This window comes from Lethenteron reissneri, chromosome 38 (genome assembly GCF_015708825.2).
Source record: "Lethenteron reissneri isolate LAM-NWPU_2019-01 chromosome 38, ASM1570882v1, whole genome shotgun sequence".
Classification (NCBI taxonomy): domain Eukaryota; kingdom Metazoa; phylum Chordata; class Hyperoartia; order Petromyzontiformes; family Petromyzontidae; genus Lethenteron; species Lethenteron reissneri.
The window spans coordinates 6031436-6057287 of record NC_083816.1 but is presented as its reverse complement, the minus strand read 5'-3'; the positions used below and the strand labels follow the sequence as shown (position 1 = coordinate 6057287).

General features: G+C 45.7%; 1 protein-coding gene across 4 annotated transcripts in view; it reads left to right on the top strand.

Moving 5' to 3' along the window:
* The window catches only part of HCFC1 (host cell factor C1), a 36152-nt gene extending 10747 nt beyond the window's left edge, over positions 1–25405 (top strand). The window contains exons 9-27 of one of the 4 annotated variants that reach the window (XM_061567200.1): positions 1477–1592; positions 4161–4331; positions 5488–5709; positions 7851–7949; positions 11253–11487; positions 12033–12169; positions 13325–13481; positions 14034–14251; positions 14617–14800; positions 15417–15580; positions 16623–16859; positions 17663–17984; positions 18409–18519; positions 18913–19145; positions 20470–20607; positions 21005–21196; positions 22031–22355; positions 23064–23127; positions 23440–25405. In XM_061567200.1, the coding sequence (XP_061423184.1) occupies positions 1477–1592; positions 4161–4331; positions 5488–5709; positions 7851–7949; positions 11253–11487; positions 12033–12169; positions 13325–13481; positions 14034–14251; positions 14617–14800; positions 15417–15580; positions 16623–16859; positions 17663–17984; positions 18409–18519; positions 18913–19145; positions 20470–20607; positions 21005–21196; positions 22031–22355; positions 23064–23127; positions 23440–23485 (3371 nt within the window). In that variant the 3' untranslated portion in view covers positions 23486–25405. Of the gene's footprint in view, positions 1–1476; positions 1593–4160; positions 4332–5472; positions 5710–7850; positions 7950–11252; positions 11488–12032; positions 12170–13324; positions 13482–14033; positions 14252–14616; positions 14801–15416; positions 15581–16622; positions 16860–17662; positions 17985–18408; positions 18520–18912; positions 19146–20469; positions 20608–21004; positions 21197–22030; positions 22356–23063; positions 23128–23439 lie in introns of all 4 variants that reach the window. The other 3 variants (XM_061567199.1, XM_061567201.1, XM_061567202.1) reach the window with 3 other exon arrangements.
* Positions 25406–25852: the final 447 nt, after the last annotated feature.

Genomic DNA, 25852 nt, shown 5'->3' with positions numbered 1-25852 from the left:
GGAATATCAGTAGCATGTGAGATGCTGATTAAATTCAGTTGGAAATGTAATACTGCACCAAATGCTGGCTCTTAACGCTTTTGTCAATGTATATGGTCAAATATCCAAACTGTTACAAATCAAAACCATTCTACTCTTATAAGCTCAGCTCTAAATATGAATTTGCCCTGGAAAGCCTCACAGTGCCTGAAGGCTTCTCAGATTGTAAATGTTGTGGCTTGGCTCTCCAACACACCGGTGTGCTGTACTCGTGACGAATTGGCCACGTTCTGTTTACGTGACAACCCTTACTAGTTGGCTATGTCATGTGGTGGCGGATTTTGACGACATATTTTCGCGATCTAACCCAAAAAAAACCTCATGGATGATATTGGTCACGAAAGTCTACGTGTTAAACTACTCACTCCCGTTGGATAGGCAGCTTCACAAATTTGTTGTCAACTGTTATGAATGTTGAACTTCTTTCGCACCATACGTAGCCAACCGTGAAAATTGGGAGCGTACATTTCCACATTCGACCAATTGGTTAATGTAAATGTTTGATATCTGTCTCGGTAGGGATGCCAGATTTATCTTGTATCGGGTGTGGTGGTGTGATACTGTAAGCCAGTGCTTCAGGTGTGGGGTTTGTGGATCATACAAAGATACTCAGATTGTAAATGTTGTGGTTTTGCTTTACAACACACTGGTGTGCTGTACTGATAATGAATTGGCATGTTCTGTTTACGTGACAAACCTTACTAATTGGCTGTGTCGGGTGGTGGCTGCTTAACGACACAAAAAACCCAAAAAATACCTGTATTATGGAGAGATGCCTGTGTTGGGCACGGCCACCTCCAGAGCTGCAAAGTGTGATGGTCAGTAGGTGATGGCAGAGCAAGCTGATTTCCCATCCTCACTATAGATTTTTGTAATCTTAAAACCACATGTTCTGCATCTTTTCCAATTTGGAAATGATTCTCGCCCACAAAATTACTTATTAACGAATTGGCCAAGTATCTTAAGCACCCTAATAGTTTTGCAACTTGGAGGCCTAAAACCCAATCCGAATGCGCCAGCTCTCATCAGATCTCAGAAACTAAGGAGATTTAATCCTGGATAGTGCATGGATAGCAGGTTGTTTTAAACTTACCTGGGCAGTACAGCAAAGTATATAGTTGTACTGTACCGCACCTTCGACTAGCGCGGTTAACCACGTCCAATGTAAAAACGTTCAACATACTGTATAGGCATTTGCCCCCAAAGTCTGTGCTTCCTTCATTCACCAATCCATATTGACCAGTTTGGTGAAGAATGGACGAATAGTCCCCATAAACCTCACAATGTGGGGTGGGGGGGGGACTGACAAATAGCTGTACATGCACGTGTATTGTATATGTGCTGATAACGACATTCTTGGTGTTTCAAACACACCACGTGAGCAGTTCTAACACCGTTGTTATCGTGTGCTCCGTGTACGCCTTTTGCTGCCATCAGGAACGACCGTGGTGCGGGTGCAGACCACGCAGGGAGCCGGTGCATCCTCTTCTCCGATCTTCACCGTCACACGCAAGCCCACCAACCCGGGCATCACCGTTTCCGCCCTACCCACGGTGCGTGTCACTGTATGCTCCATGTGCCACTGCTGCAGAAAATTACAAACTCCAAACTTAATCCCTAACTTTTTGTTATTCTATTGTCACGTCGCGCCAGGAACAACAAATTACGTGGGTAGGGAAGTTTTTATATATCTCGCTTTGTACCAAAATGCAGTGGTGTTTTTCTTTACGTTATTGCTTGAAGGTACAACCAGCATATGAACTGAATCCATACATCATAAATGAAAATTATACTCGTGTGATGTGGTGGGGGAATTAATTGTTATAAATAGTCATGAAGTTTGTGCAGCCTTAACGCAGTGGTTTGACCCCAGCGACTCAAGTTGTGACTGAACCGCTTCTGGCCCCCCTTCATAACCCACACTGAACGGCACGGTAAAGTACTATCTAATAACCCCTATGGCTGACATAACATGGGGTGGCCCATGTCACCACTCCAAATATGGTACAGGGTTGAGGATTTGTGAGTATAAAAGGAAAAATTGGCATTTGTTTATATGCCCTGGATGGAGAGAGCGGGATAGGTGTTTTATATCAGCGCCAGCATACATTCGTTTCAGTAATTGTAGTTAGTGTGAGGTCTGCTGTACGTCAGCAGTTTATTTCCCCCTAAGCCACTAGAGGGCGATAGTTCACTGAATTACGAGCACTTACAGAGGTATCTTGCTCTGGTAAGGGTGGGGCAGCACGCATCTTTTTTTCACAGCCCTGAGTCAGTGTTGGAAAGGCTATATTCCTACGGTGGGGGTGAGTTCATCTTTGGAACAATCGCTGAGTAATTTCTCATAAATTAGTGCAAATTTTTGTGGACCCCTTTTCTCCAGTTGTGCTATAGGCGTAAAGTCATGAGACGAAGCGTCCTCTGTTTAGAAACCTCAGAGCGGCGACAACTGGCTACAGCTCTGCTGTAGGCTTGTTACATGCCTGTAAAAAAGTATTCTTGTAAATTATCGACAATTTAGCCAAATTAAATGCAAAACCAAATATCTCCAGACCAATAATACAGTAGTAACATATAGTACAGTACTTGAGATTTACCAATTGACATCGCCAAACAAATAAAATTGTCACAGGTGCAAGCATTGAACTCGCCAATAACTTTTTCAACTCAACCACTAAGTTGAAGAACATTCGCACACCCAAATTAAGCAATCGGATACGATGTTCTGCTTGAAACTGCCAAGCATCTTCAGAAAAACCCAGAAAACACATTACAGGAACAACCAATCACATTTTAACTAAATATTAAAAATTATATGATTTTTCTTTACACATTTTTCACTTATCTTTGCCAGTCATTCATATATTATTTATTCATAATTACTGATAAAATAAATGAGCCTGTAGAGGGAAAGGATTGTTAAATTGAACATTAAATGAAGTGTTAAAAATGTTATAGTAGTTTATTATGAATAAATAATCTACTTTGTAATGTTTGCACACTGCAATTAATTCATGACAGCTCGATTAAAGTTATTTTCATCAATAAATAATACTTGTATTGGCGTGTTAAGTGCTTGTGCATGCGATAATTAAATTTGTTTGGCTATGTTGGGTGGTGGAGGCCTTAGGACAGATATTTGGCCAGATTATTGCGTAGCCTAACCCAAAAAGTCCCGCATCTCGAATTAGCACGGCTGGCTACGTACGATGCAAAATAAGTTAAACAAAATACATATTACATGCAAATATTCATCAACAAAATAGAATGGATTTTTTGTGCAGTCATTGGAAACAAACTCATACCCTATGCTCGTTTGCACTTGAGATCTGGTTTAACAACGAACAGCTGAAACTTGGATTTTATCTTGATCTTTGAGATACAAATATAGTGGGTCCAACTGCATCGCAGACATTGTTCCTTTTAGAGGCAACACTTTTATTTGTAACACCGTAACACAAAGGGGTAACTGCCCCTTTGCCAGACTACAGCGAGTTACTGCTACGAAGGGTCGAGCTTCCAGCTTGTAGAATGCAGCGACCCCGGTCACTCTCAGGGACCCGTCTTATATCCCTCTCCGGTCGGGGCCGCTCCGCCCTCGGCCCCGCCCCGCCTTCCTGAACATTTTCGTTCCCTCTCGAACCTTCTCAAGAGCCCTCTCCGGACACGTGATCACCCACCAGTTCCCCCACCTGGTGCCCCCTGTGTGAACATTCCGGATCACGTGTCTACGGGGTCAACCAGAGTGCCACGGCCCGGGGCAACCCTGCCCCTGGGCTGACACTCACCCCCTCCCCCTCGAGGGAGCCCCCACCACACGCTGTGCGTGGTGCCCGCACTTATCCCAGTGCTCGCCGAGCCCCGCTAGGGCTGGTATTACACACAGCCACCCATGGTGCGACCCTTCCGGGCCGGCACCATACAGTGACATCCCTGATGTCACTACACACATACAAATTTACCAACTTTATTAACAATGCCTTTATAACATGAAATATAGCAGGCTAACGTCTCAACACGAAAGCACAAACTGTCAACAGCTCAACCTTGCGCATAATCAAAGCTACCTCTTACCGTTGGTAATTTATTTTATTTTTGTTTTCACTGTGGTTTTGTTTCAGACCGTTTCTGGCACGCCACAGATGAGTGGCATGGCAGCGCTTGCTGCTGCGGCTGCCGCCACCCAAAAGATCCCTGCAGGGGCCTCTTCGTTGGCAGCCACCACAACCACACTCGCAGCTGGATCCACAGGCATCCCAGGCACCATTAAAGTTCCTCCCGGCACTGTTGTGGTAAGGGACCGTGTCTCACATCTCAAAGCGGTGGTGAGTGACGTCGGTCGTTCCCGACTCGTGTCAAATCCTGGGGGTGTAGATTACATCGCGTTGGAAGAAGCAGTTAAATCCTGGGGGTGTAGATTACATCGCGTTGGAAGAATGCAGTTATTATTGGACATGTTGATTGATGATAACTTTTAGTAATGTGTTTTTTTTACATTTAACTATCACTAACGCTAAACAAACGCGATTAACAATCGAATTTTCAACTCTTTACACTGTCCCCTATAGAAATAAAACTTCAGTCGCTTAATTACTTCATTAAGTATATTGCCACAAATTATTTGACTGTTCAGCCCATGACATGTCTTGGGGCCTGTGAACGGAATTAATGGTTCACAAATTACGTGCTCGTGGCTTTGCCGTTTCTGCTTTTTATGCGGGCGATGAGATTGGTATGGAAATTAATGCCTCATTCTTGAGTCCTCATGAAATTTAGTTCAGAGGCATTAAGAGTTAATTTCTGGTAACCATTTTAAAGTCGGCACTTGCATTAATATCAACACTTGTTATAATCACACCTCAATTATTCAGACAAACCAGATTAACCAATAGTTTAAACGAAGATACAACCTGAGATGGATGTCGACCTTCTAGGCTGTTCCATATAAGTTTGAATATTTGTTCGTTACGGTCTGCCGTGTCATTATCACACTAAGTAACATCACTCCAATATTTTTTAATGTATCATTTGGTGTTACTAGATAATGCTATGGTGACCTACCTTTCCATAATTTTGAAATATATTTTTACCCCACATTTATGAAGCCTCAAACTCGCGTGTGACAGCTCAGGACAGATCCGAGGTACACATCTAAGATGTAAAAAAACATTTTGTTGTACTAGTTTTTGTCTTAAGTGAAGATGATGATCCACCTCATTTGGTCGTCGTCATTAACGGTGCTTTAGTACAACAAAAGATGCCGCTCTGCAAAAGAATGACGCGATCAATCGGTAGCTCCGAACCATTTCAACATCCTTTTTTCTTCATTTACGCACCACTATGGGCCCATTAACACGTTAATAGACCCACGACCCTCTGATGGCGGTAACAGCGGCAGGATATCTTTAAGAGCAGTATTATTTTTGAGTATAGCGCCATTCCCTTCAGGTGAACGCTCCTGCGACCTCCATGCTGAAGTCGGCCATGGCCCAGGTGTCTTCACCTGGAACAGTGTCGGGGACCTCGGGCAGGCCCATCATCACCGTGCACAAGTCCGGCACCATCTCGGTAATGCCGCAGGCGCAGGTGGTCACCACCATGATCGGAGGCGTCACCAAGACCATCACCCTCGTCAAGAGCCCCCTGTCCGTGGCTGGGGGCGGCACACTGGTACGTCGTCACGTCGCCCGTGTCGGGAGAGCGTCGCGTTGTTGCACCCTCGACTCCGGCTAAAAAGTTATTGGCCGAGAGCATTTGTCCATGCCACCTGAGGAGACAAACCTTACCCATTGTGGCTTGTGGCTGATTTCTTCGAGAAAAAAAGAACCCAAATGTTAATGCAAGTGGAAGTTGACAGGCAGAGGACAATGATGGTAGTAGGTTGCTGTATCCTCTGTTTAACCTGGAGATTAAATAAACCAATTGATACATCTGTAACGGTGTTTGCCTCTCTTGCGAGGGCGACCTCGGTGCCAGTCTCCACCTGCTTTGTGTTTCCATATATTTTAGTTTAACTGGCCAGCTGGGTTATGCTTCTTGGCAGCATTAACCAGTGTATATTGGCTAAATGTTAAATAATTATTACTTTGCATCATGATGTAAATATTACTAGTGCCCACCGATTGGTCTGTGAACTCACACTTGTGGCCGAGTACCAAGTGGCGATAAAATTATAGCATGCTTGGGTTTAGTGCTAAGACATATGCTGAGTAAACACAGGATTTTATTGCAATAAACGTAGCAATATGTCTTCCTGAAAAGTAAGTTATTAAATAGCATTTTAAAACACCATAACGTTTTTTTTCTTGAATACGATGGTAATGTTTTTCGAGTGCTGCATGGTCCAGAGTGCTGAGTTTAGCACCCCAGAGACCCTGGGTTCGAATTCAGGTTAAACTAGGTTGTCAAATGTAGTTATGTGATGGTATCAGCCCGGTCAGCAGTGATCCATCATATTATGTTTTGTTTTGCACTTTATGTGCCTAAATTCCAGCTGTTAAGAATTATAATTGTATTTATTTCACTGTCTAATGAAACACGCCTTTTTGGGAAAGTGCGCACCCTATTGCCTTAAGGGTAAAAATTACATTTGAAGGATTTTTGGTCATTCTGAAAAATCTCGCCCATGGGCAAATGTCGACCACACACAGAGTAAACGTCTCTGTGAGAATAAAAATGCCTTATCTGTCACGTGGCAAGAAGGCAATTAGAATACATTTAGAAAAAATACAAACGTATTAAAATAACATGGTGTAACTGTTTTTTTATTGTGTTTGGTGGATGGTTGAATCTTATTTGTGGGCTATTTTGTGGGGCAGTGGGGTGATTAATTGTATTTTTCACACTTTGTGCTATGTTGTCTTTCCTACAGTTGACAACTTCTTTTCTATCCATAGTTTTTGTGAGCTTTTCTTTTTTCGTCTTTTATGTAAGCCAATTTGCCTGCCCATCTAAACTAATATCATGTTTCCTTAAAATGTTTATATTTCTATATCTGCAAAGATTTGTTTTATATCATGTGCATTCATTTTTACAAAACGACTTGCATACGGCTTTAAATCTGAGATCAGCTTAACATATGCTGTTAACTGATAGATGATAGAACCCACCAGAGTATATTTTAGTTCACTTTCAAAATGCAGTCGATCCATGGTACATTCTGGAAATATAAAACTAACAATTTACCTCTCGAACCCTGGTTATTTTTCCCCTGTGCCGAGCACTGGCTTTTATCTTTCTAGAATACATTTTTGACATGCTTTACATGTCCAATGCCAAAAATGTGCTGCATATTGTTAGAAAGATGTTATTAAAGCACACTACTGTGGGGGTGCTTCTGAAGTGACGTTTGATTCTTTATTTCAGTTAATTTTAAGACGTGATGGACAGTTCAGGATATATAGCTGAAGCTAGTTAATCTATAAGATAAGAGCTATTTGTTTATTGGGTCACATCACCCTTCACCGATGTGGCAAAAATATTCTGGAGTTCAAATAACAGTGACGTCCTTGACTTAAAGCTATTCAATTACGTGGGACTACTTTTTAATTAAATGAGGAACTACTTTATTTGGTTGACCCAGCCTGGTTGCTCAGTGGTAGAGCGAGCGGCCCGTACTTACAAGGTTCACACAGCTTTAATGCTCAGATTGAGCAGGGAATCTTTTATTTTTATTGCTGTGGTTTGGGTGATTTTTTTCTGCCTGGGCCTTGTTTGTGCACGTAGTGACACTGCCTTTGTATCCACCCCCCCTTGCTGTCCCCTCCGGCTGTGTTGTGTATGTATCCTCTCCCGCCTGCCTGTCCGTGTAGCTCTCCAATCTGGGCTCTCTGGTGACGCTGATGCAGACTAAGCCTGTGCAGTCTGGGGTTGTCACTTCGCAGGCGAGCTCTCTCGCCCACTTCATTCAGGTTAGCCTCCTCCGCTTTGTCCTGTGGCGGCGAGTGGTTTGCCGGTTTGTGTGTGCTCTTTGATTTTTATTTTGTCGGTCCCGCAAGCTCTTGACGGCAGCTTGTAGGATCGTTTGAAAAGCCATTTGCCTCCTTTTATATTGACCCTCTCGTACATTAATTATGAGTATCAAAACCAAAAACAAATTTTATTTGGATAAACCCTTTCACAGCCCACCCATCTATTCTCCAGACCCGGTGATGCCTTCCTGTGGCCGGTCCCGATATTTCAGATGACCGAATGTAGGTTTTGTTTGCGGATCACACAAACATGATATGTCTACTGCTATCCATAAGCATTAATGCTGATATTTTTCACCAAAAAGCAAACGAACCAAGTTTACAGGATTAATAACAAAAACGAATACAAAGTGACCCGCTGCAGGGTGACGTACAGTTGATAATGTATGGCTCGAGCATAATTGTTGTCGTTTTAGTGTTCGTGTGCAACTAATGCTTCCAATCCCTGTAGCAGCCTGCGTACGCTCGTGAAGATAATTGTAATGCTTGGATCCACACTAACGCAATAAATAAGCCCAAACTGGAGCCAGTAAACAAGCTTTTGTGTGCCCAACGTTGGCATCATCTGCGGGGAAATGTGTTGCCAGTTGGCCGGTGAATTTCTCAACAGCAGGAGGTTGTTTATCAAGTTGGTGTGGAACTGAGCAGGGGTGCCTCCTTTTGTGCTTGATGGGAAGGGCTGCGACTCATCCTCAGTGCTTGCAGATGGCCTGGTGCACATGGTGAAGGGTTCACCTTTACTGCGTGTAAAGTTTCATTTCCAGAGCAAGCATTGTTTTGCAACAGTGTTTGTGCATTGATTACCGTTGCGCAAGTACACTGATGGGGATCGTAGCCTTTCCCGAGTGGATAGTCTCGTGCATGCTTCTGAGAACATCCCTAACACTGGTTCAACCTTTTTTTATTGACAGTTGTCCTCCCAATCTCATTCATACTGCTGTTCTTGTTATGTCTTAATATTAAGACATTCTGAATTCTCAAAGTTACCAGTGTAAAAAAATCTACTTGTGTGAGAAAATGGCCCCAGAAGATGGCATCACAGAACCGTTTATAAAGTCGCAACAATTGCCTTTTAGCCACGCAAAGGGTGGTGCACATTTCATTTTCAAATAGTAATTTCACCATGGCAATCAAACCATTTTGTTTTTGTGCATTATTTTGTGACCAAGCTGAGACCATCATCTCACTATACTTGTGAATCCAGTTTAATTGTATGTAGGTGCCACGATTCAAACCCAGTCTAACAGAAGTGCTGGCTCATTGCCTTGATAACACTTATTAGCCCCTTAAATTGCCTGGCCACCTGAGTTCATTAGCAATGCATATTTAATTTTCATTGCAACAACGCATGTCCACCACTGAGATGTGGGATGGCCCCAGCGAGTCATCGCTCCCTTATTTCTCGCACCGATGTGCTTCATTTAATTTTGTGCCCCCAGGCTTTGGCATTTGGGGTGTTGTTTTCATTTGGGGGGATTGTAACGAAAGAAGAAAAAGATACACGCATAATTTGGCAGTTGTCCTACCAGAGGGGGAAAATAAACATGTTTTGTTCAGTAGCTGCCAGCGTCACCTCCGGGTAGAGCCATGGTGCAATCGTTGTGGTGATTGGTGCTCGAGATGTGCAATGAACTGCACAAGGCACACACACACCCCCACCACCGGGGAGCCATTGCAACATCCATGATGGTTCCAGTGAGGGAAACGCAGCATTTTAAATGTGTGCACAACTCAAGGCTATTGTATGTCCAGTCCGTAATTATACAATGCATCAACTTACAAAACAATCCTCGAGATGTTAGGGAAACTGGTTTTTAAATGCCGTTTCATAATATTAGCATCTTAATTCGTACATCGGGGGCCAGCCAGTGTTGCCATCCACTGTTGGTTGCTGGACCTTCATGTTTCCACTGTGTCGAGTAAAGTTAATCCTTTATAGAAAGTCGAGTGCTAACATATCCAAGTAAATCCCAGCAGCATATCTGTTAATGTCGGCAATGATTTGTATTACTTTGGCTGAAAGCTAAGATGAACGGTTTGTTCCAATAAGGTGTCTTGGATAATTAGGAGTGCTCAGTGTGTGTATACACAAATGTGAACAGAACAACTGCATAGAATAGCAATAATCTATGGTAGCTTTTGCACAACTCCTTGTTTATTTAATAACATTTCCCATTAATTGATGTGATCCTATCACCACTCGTCTTATATTCACCACAATGTAAAAGTAAGGTTTTTGAATTGTAACTCTTAATCGTGGTAATGCACTCGGAGAATAGTTACATATCTAGCTAGATTCTACATATGCTAAACTGGGCAAAAAAATCACTTTATTTCAGACTAAAAAACTCTATTTTATTTATTTATTTTATTACGCTTGCTTACCCAGGAAGGCTTCAACAAGTTTGAGGACTCTACAGAAGGGTCCTGTCAAGTTTTTGCAGTCGGGGGCCATAATTGCTACGTACTTTTAAATTAAGTAATTTGCTAATTCATTTTTATAATTTGCCAAATTTGGACCATGATGCAGGCACACAATGGTTTACTCTTGTGAATGACGTCGCAGGATCGTTAAATTACACTGTGAAGCAGACGCCACTTATCTCGGGAGATTCTGCTATGCTACGATGGTTAGTACACTGGACTTGCAGTCCAGAGGTCACCAGGTAAGATTCGAGTTCCCGGCAGTGCGGTTGGGCAGACTTCTTATATCCCTTTGCCCCTGTCCACCCAGCAATTACCCAGCAGTTTGGTGATTGGCTGGTCGCGGTGAGGGGGTGGGGGGGAGGTAAAATCTGGGTATTCCCGCTTCTGGACAGTGTGGAAGGGTAGGCCAAATACTGGACATGACACACCCATACTTGGACATCTTTGGAAAAGAGCTTCATAGCTCATCAGATTCCTCCATTATCAAAAAGGATTCCGATTCTGACCCTCTTTATGGAGCGCCCTCTAGCATTTGAGTGCGAAAGCAATTGCAGAGTTGCGGTTTCACCTTTTAATTGTGTTGCGGAGTGGGAGACCGAGGACGGTTCCTACGGTTTTTCCCTCCACATATAGAAGCATGCGTTAAGAGTATTTTGGCTGCTATTAACTTAAACGTGATAAGCCGCTTCATTGAGCTGTCATTTGTGGCCAGGTTGCTTCTGAAAAAGCTATCTCGCTCAGTGGGCCTTACCTGGTAAAAAAACTTGTGATCGAGTAATTTACATCCCTATCATCTCTCCACCATTTGCACCACAGACCAAGGGCACCCTGCCTCCGGGCGCTACCATCGTGAAGCTGGTGACATCGGCGGACGGCAAGCCTGCCACGCTCATCACCACCTCGCAGGCGGGTGGCATGACTGGCACGGCACAGATCCTCAACATCGGTGCCATGGCCGGCCACACGGGCACCGTCATGGGCAAGCCCGGCGGTGCCACCATCATCAAGACCATCCCAATGTCGGCGCTCATGGGCCAAGCTGGGGCTACAGGTGACCGATCACACAGTGCTTAACTGGATACAAAAATCTCATCGGATTATGGTATTGCTTTGTTTCCACTCATGCGGGGAACCAGGCTCTGCTGGCACAGGAATGGCCTAGTTTGGTTTCCATTTGTCGTGGAGGATCCATGGGTTTGTGTGCCCACGCTCCATAAGCTTGTTATTGTGGCCTCGGGCTTCTCTGACCCCTGCCCTGCTCCCTTCTCTCCACAGATAGGGGATGGAGGTTGGTAATCAAAAACAGACAAATACAGTATAGGCATGGGATCGTCATCGTCGCCCTTGGTAAAATCCACTGCTGGATGAAAGCCATTTTTCACAGTCTTGCGACGTAACAATCCCATCTGGCTCAAGCACGCGAACTGCTTTCATCGCTCCAATCCTCTACGTTGGATGTCCACTCCCTTCATAAGTCTCGACCACCGTGTCCAGTCCATGCCCAGTTCTTTTCAAGTCATTGAGATCTCTCTTGGGCATGTGTCTTGTAATGCATATAATGTTTTGTATTTATGTTTACCTGGTGATGTACTGTAGGTGGAACTCAAGCAGGTGGAATGAAGTCCCCCATCACTTACATCACCACTAAGGTCATGACCTCTGGAACCGGAGCTCCAGGAAAGATTATCACAGCCATGCCTAAACTAGGCAGCACCCAGTCCGGAGTCACACAGGTGAGCACTAAAGTTCAAGTTGATTTATTTAACCAGGTGGCAACTTCGGAGACAAATACAGTAAACTCTTGTTAATTCGACACATTTACGAATGATCCAATATTCTGAATTATGTACAATGGTACTTCGCAGTGTCTCCTGCCCCAATTATTTTTTTCCAAAAAATTTCTCCCGGCCTATCTTAATGTCATTAAATGTGCTTTATTTTGTGTCAAACTCTTCACACACCGTACGCATTGACACACCTGCATCAATTATATCCAGACCAAGGGTTTTATACTTCAGTCCCTTTCTATTACTTAATGTAGTTGTAGACGATGTATCTGAGAGGGTTGGCTTGTAGAGTGCTTTAACAAGGTAAAGTCCAAAGCAACAGGTCTGCACTAACGCTCGACATGCGCGCCGCCACTCAACTGAGTCGTTGTTTTGGTCGTGGCGAGCGGTGTCGTGCCACGTGTTTGCCGAAATTAGACCATTCGGTACGGAAATTCGGCACGTGGCGAATTACTAATTCTGTACATATGCCGAAAGCGCAGCCGTGCCGAATTATTCCCATTTACGAATGATCAAATACCGAAATAACGAGGGTAAACTGTAGTCTCATTTTCATGACTGACCTAAGTCAAAGTGGATCTTACGGATTTGAGGACAAACAGGGAACCATTTTTTGGCTCGGTTAAAATTACAATTTTAGGCCTTTAAATTCCACTTACAAAAACCTGTTACACCATTGGAGCATAATAGTGTAGTATAACGATGGATATTGCATTGCCCTCCGCAGACTGAAAGCCCAGCAGTAGTAGCCTACAGCACCTGTTCTATAATAAATAATAATCTCGGTTTTCTATCGCGCAACGCATGATAATTGTCCATCCAAGCAATATCGTGGTGCAGTTCTGCTTTCTATGGTCCTACTAGGTGTGTAATGTTTCAATCGATCATTCTACTGAAGTTCTAATTGCATTTTTAATGTATGTGGGCAGACTTTCCCATCCGATCGCTGTTCAGTCTGAACCTCATTTATCTGCCGAGGTGTGACTTCCGGGCGATTGCGTCACGGGCCTTAAGTGTACCAATTGAGAAATGCACTTTCTGTATTGTGTGTATGTAGATGCTTTTGCATTAACGTGTACAATTCACAACCATCCGTCCCAGGTGCTGCTGCGTGGGACAGGCCCTGCCGGTACCATCCTGCGCGCCGTTACTCCCATGTCGGCCGCCACCATGATGGGAGGGGTGCGTCTGGTTTCCCCTGCAACCGTCACTGCAGGGAAGCCTGCCCTTACCACACTGGTCGTCAAGGGCACCACAGGTTTGTGCGTGTGCGCGATTACATGTGGGGAATGGTAGTGTATTGCGTTACGACTGATAATAGTGGCAAATATTTTTAAACTGCAATTTGGTCCTTGGGCTTTCCTAGGTTGACTGGGCCCTAAATGAGTACCCTGTGTGGTGTGTAAACATCAGCACTGGCTGTGAATAGTGTTGGCCGCCCACCCCCTTGTGTGCTGTGCCAGCCTCCATAGGTGCTAGCCTAACATCACTTGCCCCAACAGTCTTTTAACAGATATAGAAGGGATCATTGTGTTATCTGTGTATATTTCGGTATATTGTGTGCGTGGAGGGAGATGTGTAAAAGCCACTTAATTGGAAAGACACTTTAGAATTGGGAAATGTGATGTTTTGTGAGTCAAGCGGGAATCTCGGAGATTCTCAGTGGGCCTGGTAGCCTATTCGTGACGAGAAGCCCACCGAGTACTTTACGTTCGCGTACTCCTGGTGTTCACAGGCCAGGTAAAAACACAAGAGAGCCATAAGTTGTATATCTATGGTCTAAACCCGTGTGTGTGCGCATGTGACGTAGGCATGACGACACTGGGCACAGTTACCGGTGCCCTCAGCACACAGACTGCGGCTGGCGTGACGTGCGTCCCGGCCGCACTGGCGACGCCTGTCACGACGCTGGCCACCATCGCCGCCCTCTCATCTCAGGTGGCTGGCGTGGCGGGGCCGTCGGCACCCAACGTAACCCTCACCCATGTCACCAGCACCACGGCCGTGCCTGCCACATCTATCAACCAGGTATGCGTTAACCGCATGCTGCGATATCGTGACGTGCTCTCGATACACAGTGCTCTTGATTCATGGTATTGCATTGGGGATGTTGGTAGTTGATTGTTGGAAATGTGCAGTACTGATCTCTAAGAAAAATGTCTCACCTTGTCGGTCAGGGGTGTGTAATCTCCAACCTACAGGCTGTAAACGACTGTCATTGCAAGGGTTTCTTGCAGTGATGTTTTGATCTTTTATTTACTGTAACACATTAAAGTACGTACCAAGTGTAACATTTATACTTAACGCAACCTGCCACTGTTTTTTTATTGTTTTTCTTAAATCGACTAAGAATTGCTTTCCTAATGTAGCCACCATCGTCGCTCTCTCCACAGCCGGTGATGTTGGCACAGCAGCTTGTCAAGCCACAGACCGTGGCTGTGTCAGTTGTCCCCGTTGCCCAGCCCCCAGCAGAGGTGGTTGCACCGCCCGAGTGCAAAAGCCCGCCGCACGAGACGTCGGAGACCAACACCACCAACACGTCAACCACAACCACAGCCAGCATGGACCCCAACCAGGGTAACAGTCTGCACCTTGCACCGCTTTGCCGGAAGTAATAACAGATACGGAAAAAGTGGCTGGATGTCACAGAAGGTCAGAGGGGTGAGCTAGTATGACCTGGGATGCTGAGTTTGAATTTTGGTGGCCGCCTGTGACTAAATTGGGTTCTCAAGTGTAGACAGTTGATGGTCTCAGCCTGGTCACCAATGACGACTGCACACAAAAAAAGGTAATCACGTAAACTTACATTTTTACACACTGTCTAATATCCAGCTCTTAGAAATGTAAAATGTTGCTTTGACTGTTACGTGACAAACTTGATTGTAGAGCGAGTGGCAGAAAGTGTCATCACCTTCTGTGATGCACCATCGGTGCAGAGCTAGCTTTTGGTATCAGCGATGGACTGCAGATGAGCAGAAGAGTTGCACTGCTTTGCTAGACATTTGAATAGATAGTTTTAAATGTCATAGACCAATAACATGACACTGATAGCACAATCGGAATATAAATGGGGGGGGGGGGGTACTGGCTCGTTGCTCAAATTCCTTTGCCACTCGGCCATATCTCAAATTAGTTACTTTAAAAAATAAATGTTCTTGAACTTCCACCGTTCACGCTTTTTTTGTACCAACAGTTCAGCCTCCCCCTACGGGCGAGGGTGGTATTCCGGAGAGCGTGCACGGGGAGACCGCCACAGCCGGCACCACCAACACGGCCACCAACACCGTGTCAGCCGCCCAGCCCCGCGCCGTCACCAACGTCACGCAGTCAACGCCCGCCCCGGGGCCCGCCATCTCGGTAAGGGCCATGTGATTTTGCATGTGTCCTTTGTCTTTGTGTTTTGTGGTGTAGCGGTTAGCGCACTGCACTACGAATCCGATGAACCCAGTTCGATTCCCGCTCATAGCCACCACCAGTGACTTGTTATCTGAATCGGTCCTGAGCCTCCCCTAGGTTGGCTCAGCCTGAAATGTGTACCTGGTGCAGTGTGCAAACATCGCCACTGGGGAGACAAAGGCAGTCGGGCGTGGTTCTGGCCACCCACCCCTTTGTGTACCGAGTCGGCCTTCATAGGTGATTGCTCACACCACTTGCCCCAACTGACTGTTTAGGCTATTTGGGGATTGTCTTTTTTGTTTTGTGGTTGGGAGCAATAGTGCAGTGCTTAGCATTGCACTTCGCCATGAGCCTGGTGACCCGTGTTCGAACCACTCCTAGGCCTCCCCCTAGGTCCACTCAGCCTCGATAGCAGCACTTGCCCCCAAAATTGTATCATAGTATATCTTTGTTTTGTTAGTTTGATTTCCAGCTACATCTAACAACAAATATCTGTAAGTGCATCATATACATTAATGTTTATTATTTATTATAGTGATGGTTACATGTTGCTTATTTTCTCAAAGCGCTCGTATATTAGTATTAGTTTTAATGGATTATCAATACTTAAAATAGAATGCAACAAAAGATATATATATAACGTGATACAATTTCGATTTTGACTTGTCTCATGGATGATCATCATCAGCCATAACCAATCCACAGCTGGTTGAAAGCCTCCCCCATTCGCCACCATTCTTCAACATCCCCTTATGTAGCTGGGGGAACCTATACAGTGCGGTAATTTGAAATAATTGTTGATTAGGGTACTTTTTTCAAAAGAGGATGGGGTAAGAAATGTTAAGGGAAGATGGTGAAAGCAGATGATGGTATCGTTGCATCATATCATTATTGTAGCATATTTAGCATTGTTTGCATTCATGATGAATATCTCGCTGAGTCTCAAGACTCTTGGTAAGAAAAAAACCCGACTCTCTCTAAGAAAGACACTTGTGTTACACAGAGCGTTGCATCGTTACACCTGCAGACGATCGCATCCACTTCGGACCAAGCGGCCAGTTCAGAGACTGCAGCCACCACCTCCAACAGCGGTGGTGGTGGGGGGGCGGCAGCAGTAGCATCCACAGTTTCGGCGACAACAACAATAGCGACAGCAGCGACGGCAACGGTGACAGTAGCAGCAGCAGTCGCGATCCCACCAGCACCAAAGGCAGGCGAGGCCGCCCCCCAACCCGCACAGGTGAGAGGTCACAGCCGGTCAACAGTGGAACCACGTTAACCATTATTTACCCGAATTTAACCTAAATAGAGGTTTTTCTTTGAATCATATTGAACAAGTTAATTGTATTTGCTCACCTCATGGCACTCCTATGAGAGAGTGCTAATTGTGAACCTATTGTCACACGAGGTTAAGTTGGGTACATTTTATTCCAGCAAGAGGTGGGAAACCTATCATGACCGCACATTCATTTCTTATGGCCAAGTGGACACATCAAGCTCGCCCCGCCAAAATTTCCCATTTGTAAAGCAGTTTAGCCCCATTATTCGGGTAATAGAGGGGAATTATTTTGGGTGGTGGCTTAGCGGTAAAGCGTTTGCCGCTTGTTACAGAGGTTCACGGTTCGAATTCAGCGGCCGCCGTGAATATTTACTGCCAATGTAATAACTGCAACTGGCGATAAAGATTCCTTGATGACATTTACCGGTGTCAGGGGTCAAAAGTTGCCAAATTCAAAAGTTGCACTGCAAATTGCTCAATTGAGGTTATGCCCAGCAGCAGTCATCACCCTATACTGGCAGACGAATGCCCCAGGTCATTATCTCTTTCACCTGGCTAAACAAGATAAGCTTAACTTGAAACTTAGATTTTGACTTTGAAACACTGTTTCTAGGTTTAGTGTGTGCAAAAAATGTTACATCATGCCTAAAAGCCCCCTATTAATGAAGACGGAAAGTTTTGAAATGTACACTTGTTACATGATATGAGAGGCATCGAAAAAATGTAGGGGCATTGACTGAGTTTGGTCTTGATTTCCCCGACAGACGGTGAACACTGCCGTGAATCCACCGGCAAGCACTAATGTGGCCCCGGCGCCAGCAACCGTAGCAGCAGTAGTAGTAGCTCCACCACAGCCCCCTTCATCCTCGGCACCATCAGCCCCTGCTGCTGCTGCTGCCGCCACCGCCATCACCATGACTGCAACCACTGCCACTGTGGCCATCAAGGTGGCCGTCCCGGCACCGCTCCCCACGACCACCATCATCCTGCCCCCGACAAACGCGGCACCAGCGTCGGTCAGCACCCCCGCGTGCCTGTCCAGCGCCGAGACGGCAACCGTCGTCCTTCAGCCAGCGTCGCACGCAGGTGGGCGCATGCGTGTGTCGGACGCACCATTACTGCACCACCTCGCTAAAGATGGGTCATTGCCCGAAACGTCAGTTTCCTGTATATACTTTCCCGTTATAAGAGAAATATGGTGTTAAATTGACTTGGCCTTCAATGAGTACCTGCTGTGGTATGTAAAATCAGCACTGGAGAGATAAAGATGGCCTGGTATGGTGCCTGGTCTCATCACCCCGTATTGGCATTCACATGTGCTCACTAACAGCACTTGTGTGCACAGTCTGTTAAAGTATTTTAGGGGTTATTTGTCTTTGCATGAATCTGAGTGTATTTGTGTACATGTTAGTGCGAGTGTGGACTTGTGTGTGTGTGTCTGTGAGTCAAACAACGTGTGTGTTTGCATGTTTCCACACTAATTTGCCCGTGCGTGTTGCATGGAGAGCAGGTTCGCTACTGCCCTCCAAGATCGAACCTCTAGCGCCATCAGATGCGCTGGCCCCAGCTGACAGCCTCAACGACCCCGCTCCGGAGTCGAACCACTTCCCAGTGCTTGCAGGTGTGCGCTCATGCATTCGTGAAGTTTCAGACATGTTGTAGCTCGGGTTGCACATGACGTCTACTGAATTTGACATAACCAGGGGTGCAATGATGCATCGATTCATTGAATAATATTTATTATGCTAGCTCCCGATATGTGCATGGATTTGTGTAAGAATAATTTTTTTATGAGTATATGTTGTATGCAATGAATAGGTTCGTTGTGGCCCCCTCCAGCAGCAAAAACCCACCAAAGTCACCACAATGTTTCGGTATCACAACAGTTAATTGAGTCAAGCTTGGCTAGATACATGTGTGAATACAAATAATCACATTTTGAGAACCTTACGAGATGAGAGCGCGTGTGTGTCGTGGGTGGCATTAACCTCAGCCGATTCCTTCCTTCTTGCAGGCCTTGCTCCGTCCAGCACACTTCTCACCGCTCCGGTGCCCACCGTCGTGCCCATCCTGCCCACCGTGCCCATCCTGCCCACAGTCGTGCCCATCCTACCCACCGTGCCCATCTTACCCACCATACCCATCGTGTCCACCGTGCCCGCGAGCCCCGCCAAGCTGCAGGCGGCCACCGTGCTGGCCCAGGTGGCAAACAACGTCCCGTCAAGTCCTACTATTATCACTATAGCGGTGCGTTCCACTGGGCCGCCCTGGCCCCCCCTTAACTTGATCGCATCATTTTGTTGCCATGGGACGTGCGCATATTCGTCTGTTTAATGTCGATTTTTAAGCTCACGGCAGATGTGTGAAATCGTGCACGTTGTGCCCAAGTTAAATATATGTGCCAATTATATGATATTCTCAAGAAAACTGTTAAAACTATATAAACAATATACTCTAAGAAACAAATGAGACGAAACATAATTGGTTCTGGAATCAAAGCATTAATCTTGGGAGCTCCTGAGAGAAGGCCACGGGGTGGAGAGGTGGTAAGAGTTTAATTGCTAAACTTTAAATCTTGACTTAAGGCTTTCGTGACTGCAGGAATTAATATTCTTTGGGTCTTTCGGTAAAGTCGCGTAGATAGGTTCAAAGAAAATAACAAAAACTACGACGTTTCGATCGCAACACAAGCGGTCGTCATCAGGAAAAGGGGGTTAACTTCTAAAGGCAAACTAGAAAGGTTTGAAATGGTCGTAGCTCAAATGTCAGCAGCATGGACTTGGCAGCTAATGTTAATGTAAGTGGTGGGGCAGCAGCTGCGACCGTGGATCGGTTTTCCACCAATTAAAGGGCTGCCAGCTAAAAGTTAGCATGTTAATGTAAGATCGGTGAGTGGTCTCCACGGTGAGCGCGCGAGCGGAAAAGGATGGCAAGCTACTATTTTTTGATGTTTTAATCGAAAAGAGACCAGATGGTGAAATGGGACACTGGCTATAGGAAAGCCACCCATACGGATGCCTTGTGTTGCGATCGAAACGTCATTGTTTTTTGTAATTTTCTTTCAACCTATCTACATGACTTTACCAAAAGACCCAAAGAATATGCTCAATTTTACTCGCGCACCTCTCGTAAAATTATAAATTTGAATGTTCCCCAATTTTGTTGAAGAAATATTCACTCTTCAAGTATTGATTAGTTAGTAGATATCTTTTCAGGCTAGTCCAGTATGACTTTTAAGTTTTGGTAATGTTAAAATAGACTTAAAAATGTTAGACTTGCTGCCATACTAACAGTAACAACTCCAATACATGTCGTCATGTGTAAGAGTTGTCAAAGTGACGTCACTGGTGCTTGCACGAGAGCAACTTTGAAGTCCATTTTCTTAATGACGAAACTTAAATCTCTTATTGCACAGCCCAGAATCAACATTATTCACCTGCCACAAGATGAAAGCATTTTTTTTCCATATTTAACATTGAGTTGTACAAGCATTAAGTTGCAGACTTGTCCGGTGAATGGCCAATTCTAACCATTGCCGCGCGTGCATGTTGTCTGCGGACTCGTGGAACAGAAGCCGGAGGTGGTTGAGGCTGCGCCTAAACCGCTCGCCAAGAAGGAGTCTGCGCCCTGGTTTGACGTGGGCATCTTCAAAGTGACCAACACCGTGGTGACTCGCTACCACCTGCCTCCTGACGACAGCAGCATGGAGGTTTGTGATGAGCCATTGCGTTATTACTCATTATTGGTGCGGTAATGGGAGAAGGTGCTGCCCTGAAATTACTCCTCGCTCGCGCCACTGCTGGCGGAAGGGCCTCCAGCAGCGTCAATGACAACACCACTGTCAATCGGCGGAGTGCGTGTGGTGGAGCGAAGTGTGGGTAACTCCATTATCTTCCAAGATGGTATGGCCAGTGTGGATGAGCCAGCCTAAATACCCACTAAAGGAGCTCTCCGGAGCTCCCTTTCAGTTGAGGCTCTTAACCCAGCCGTGTTGTGAGCAAACATTTGCAGGGCCCCGCACCTTGTCGACTTTTTAGTTTGTACGGTGATGACTGACCGAGTGCTATTTCCACCTTTCGCACACTGCTCACCACGCACACGGTTAGGACGGTGACGCTTCGAGTGGCATCCTTGACCACAGCTCTCTCAAGCTGCAGTCACTGCAGCCCGGCACGGCCTACAAGTTCCGCGTGGCCGGCGTCAACGCCCTCGGTCGCGGTTCCTTCAGCGAGATTTCCGCCTTCAAGACCTGCCTGCCGGGCTTCCCCGGGGCGCCCTCCGCTATCAAAATCAGCAAGGTACGTGGATTATTATTCTTGTTTTCTTTCATCACGGTAGTGCGCAAACCCAAAAGGCATTGTATAGGGTAAGGCCTTGACATTCAAGAGGGTTAGGTTCTTGAAAATCTGCACAAAAGTAGAATTTGCGAATGTAGAGACCTTTTATATGGGGAAAAAGGTGTATAGGTTTCTGTGTCCGACTCAACATACGGGAGAAAGTGAAAAGGTTTCATAACATTAATCCTATACTGTATAGGATCAATGTACAAGAATGCACATGTAACACGAATAATACAATAAATAATGTAAATCTGGAAGTTTTATTGGATGATGATGGGAGTATTGCTCGAGAGGAAGTCAAAGCGACTCCTTGAGGGCCATCCACTGACGGTGCAGGGCACCCCGCAGTTGTCGATAGTGTTGGAGAGGGAAGACGGAGGATGGGTTGAATAGCAGTCGAGGTGGAGGGGGCTGGCGAGGTGGATGCAGGTGAAGCGGTGGTTGCGAGAAACTGAAGGCTTTGGTTGCGTTTGGTTTATACGGTTGTGCAGCAGCCTCGACCGCTGTTCTAAATGTCATGCTTCGCTCCATCACCGGGTCCAAGGAATACTTTTTTCAGTTACTGGCTTTCCCGCACCTCCAATTAGCACGGTTGGCTACGTACGGTTACGAAACCATCAATTGACTAAGCTTAACCAGCCAGTTTGATCACGGCTTGCTTTTTGGATTTCAACCCAGGATCTCGGCCACTGCCACGCACTCGCTTCTTTTTCACCAACAAAATCCATCGCCCGCTTGTTCGCCGGGATCCACTAACGTACGCGACCGTCGCCTTTTCCCCCGGCCCGCCAGACCCCGGAGGGAGCGCACCTGACGTGGGAGCCGCCGGCCCTGAAGTTCGGCCGAATCCTCGAATACGCTGTCTACCTGGCGGTGAAGCGGCCCAACCAGCCCCCTGCGCAAGCGGCCGGCGACGGCAAGACCGGCGCCCCGGCCGCCGCAGCCCAGCTCGCGTTTGCGCGCGTGTACTGCGGCGCCGAGCCGTCGTGCCTCGTGGCAAACGCCAGCCTGGCCGGCGCTCACCTCGACACGGGAGCCAAGCCCGCCATCATCTTCCGCATCTCGGCGCGCAACCAGAAAGGCTATGGCCCCGCCACACAAGTGCGGTGGCTGCAAGGTTCGTAGGGCTGCGCGCGCACCGCCAACATTGTTAGTCATTTCACCTTCCCCACGTGAAGGTGTATGCGGACTTGTAAAGTGTTGCATGTTTTTGTTGGGTCCACAAAGCCAATCGGATGGTGAGATATTAACTACCTCGCCTGGTATGCAGGATCTCATGGGCTTGATGCTGACCCTGACGCCTGTATATGTGGAGTTTGCATGTTCTCCCCCTTGGTCGCGTGGATATTTCTCCGGGTCCTCTGGTTTTTTACTCCACATTGAGAAACATGTGTTTCGAGTATTTGGCTGCTATAAATTTCCATATAAGCCACTTTGTTGAGCGATCATTTGTTGCCACGTCACTTCAGAAAAAGACCTATATATCTCAGTGGGCTTTACCTGGTCGAATAAAAAAATATTTTAGATCACGTGGGCAATCAGTCACTGACTCGGCGATTGAGGAGCAGCTGTTATATCAGTGCGCATGTAAAAATAAATGCTTTTTTCCATTTAGGTATGGTTATGGAAGGTTGTAAATTTCAGGTGGAAATAGAAAGAAAAACTATTGCAGTAAAAATGAGACACAGGAATAGAGAACTCATGGCTGGTGTGTCACATTGGCATTTTTCATGGCGAGTAATTCCTAGGATGCTTGTACTATAAGAAAGCTGTTGTGTATTTGTTTCTTCCACCACTGCCCCCCACACATCCATCTCATTGTTAGATGCTGGCAAAGATGCCCCAGGAAGCAAGCCGATGGCAAAGCGACCCATCACATCGCCAGAAACGTGAGTTCCCCACAGTCACGGACGTCTGCAGTACTCATCCGCTGAATACTGTAATTTCTCGGAGCGTGCGTTATTTACTCCACTGCTTCTCAAATTATTCTTTGAATTTAAGTGTTGGGATAAACGGCTGAAAATGTAACACATGGCCTATTGCATATGTTGGATGTCATTTCCAGATAAATCTAAATGCTTGAATACTATGGCAACTCTCAACAACAAAGTACACGTGCACACACGTGCAAGCGGCAACGATATCTATTACGTGCAATTAACATAATCGCACTTTACTGCCCTGCCCTTGTTCTTTTGCAGCAAAACCCCGATGGGCTTGAAGAAACCCAAACAGGAAGCTGTGTAATTGGGAACAGACTACCACAACGCAAACGGCGTCTTTTTTTCTCTCCGAAAGCAAAGCGGTGATTGTAAAACCAGCGCCCTGGGTGTTGCGCCCCCGAGGAAAAGGGGGGGGGGGTGGGAGCGGGGGGGAAAGAGGTTGTGGCGGTGGGGAGAAGCGAGTGGAGGTGAGGTGGTGGCAGCAGCAGCAGGCAAGCATGGGGCAAGTGGTCGTGCGGGGGGTCAAGTGCCCAGGCGAGCGAGAAAGGTCTTGTTTGGTCTCCCTTTGGCGGCGAAGGTGGCGTCTGTGCGGCGGTGTCACGCCCGTATGGTGCCATCGCGAATGGCGCCCGGGATCTTGGCCGCCAGCCGTACCCGTTCTGTACCCTATCACATCATGCATTGCGTTTTACAGAATTGGCTTGTACTTACCAAAATTGAAGTTTTTAAAAACGTCGGCGTAGTTTTTTAAAAGCATATGAGTTTATTTTATCAATAAAAAAAAGTGTTCTATTGCCAAGCTTTAGCCGTTATGTTACCCTTTTGCTTATTATTAATTGTTTATTTTTTATTTCGTCCCAAGAACTTACATTGTTTTTTTCTTTTTTGGCTTTTTTTTATACATTCACTGTATATTTCCCCGCCCCCCCCCCCCCCCAATGTACTCTGTGATTTTGATTAGTGTAATGTATAGTCATGGATTTCGGGTCTATTAACGCATCGAAAGGACCGTCGTAATTTACGCCTGTTAGATCCTAATGGTTTGGACTACTCACAGGAGACTGTATATATAGGGTAGGTGTTGTTGTATACTTAGTGATCGTACCGAGAAACAAAAAAAATAAAAACTGTTTAAAAAAACCTTAAAAAGAAACGAAACAAAAAAGGAAAAAAAAGCACTTGGCATCCATGCGTCTGACTTTCAAAATATAACTTTGTATCGTCTCGAGGGACGCGACAAGATCATTACTTTTAAGTGGAAGTTTTGAGTCGGGTTTTGAATTTAGATGCGCCTTAACCAGTCTCATTTTTATATTCCAATCACCTGTAATGGAATTACACATTAGATTTTTAATTCCAGAGTTTAGGGTTTAAAATTTAATGAAACACAACACAACAGGGTTGATAATAAAAATGCAGCCGCTAATCAAATTGGAACTGGTGATGCCTCCCGCACTTATCGATTTGCCGATTTCTTCAGCGCCCGGCACGTTTGTTAAGTTGCAGCCTGTTCCTTTTGTCAGTAAAAGTGTTCATCCGTGAGTGTTCGGCCAGGTGAGTTGTAGTTGTAATGTTACTGAGCATATGTTCTTTCTTCCTTCCTTTTTTCGTTTTTGTAAAACTTTCCTTCGCTTTGTTTCTGCAGCTCCCCCCCACCCACCCCCACGTTTACAGCTGTTGTTGTGTAGGCACCAGAGGTGCAATAACGCATGTGTTTAAGAACCTGCTGTAATCATTTGTGTTTTTAATGTGAAAGAGAAGCGAGAGGTTGAGGAAATCATTAAAGAGAGACAGAGAAATGACAAGTGAATTTCTGGAATTCTGGGCAAGTAGAGCTGTCAAAAGTTTGCGACGGATCAGTGAGGACAGGTGGTAACCAAATGGGGGCTGATTTTGTAAGATATTCAGTGTGTACATTTACCTTTTAAAAAGTTTAATATAAACGTGTGATAACTGCCCGTCGATTCACTCTGGCAGGATGGCATGTTACCAGTAGCTCGTGGCGTTTTTGTTATTTTTTTTCAATTTTGAAATGGTAGGTACCCTTTAGCTGAGAGACCAGTTCATTTGAATGTAACGGATATTGGCCGTTAGTTGCATCCCTGCGACCCCTAACCTCTAGTTCTCCGGTTGTTGCTGCATTGTAAAAAGGCTATACTGCATCGTAAGTTTCTGCCAAAACACAGTGCTGTTTGTGCTATTTTGAATAAAAACACTTTTGAGAGCTCAGTCTCCAGTTGCGTGAAGCTGCCAACCTGGAGTGTACTTGTTAAAAAGAGTACAATCGCAGGGGGGGGGGGGTCAGGAACCGAGGACCCACGGGGGCCGTATCTGCCAACATTACTTAATTTCATACGGTCCACAGCCACTTGGGGCTTACCACTTCCCAACGGCCCCCTAGGAATATTTTACCCGTGGCTGCATGCGGTCTTGGCTGCGTGAATCATGTACCAGAAGTGAATACTTTTGACTTAGGCAGGGTCTTGTTTCAGATTTTTTAGCGCGTTCGCTCACTTGCGTCCATTCACGCAAAACAAGAGTCTCTCTGAGGAAAGTGGGCTGAGATGAGTGGTTGCTCATCACCACATTTGAAAAGTTCTCTTCAGCTGTCGCTTTTAGTAGGAGGTTTTCTGCCACCTCTTCTACGCCATTGTGCGTTTCTCATTCTTGA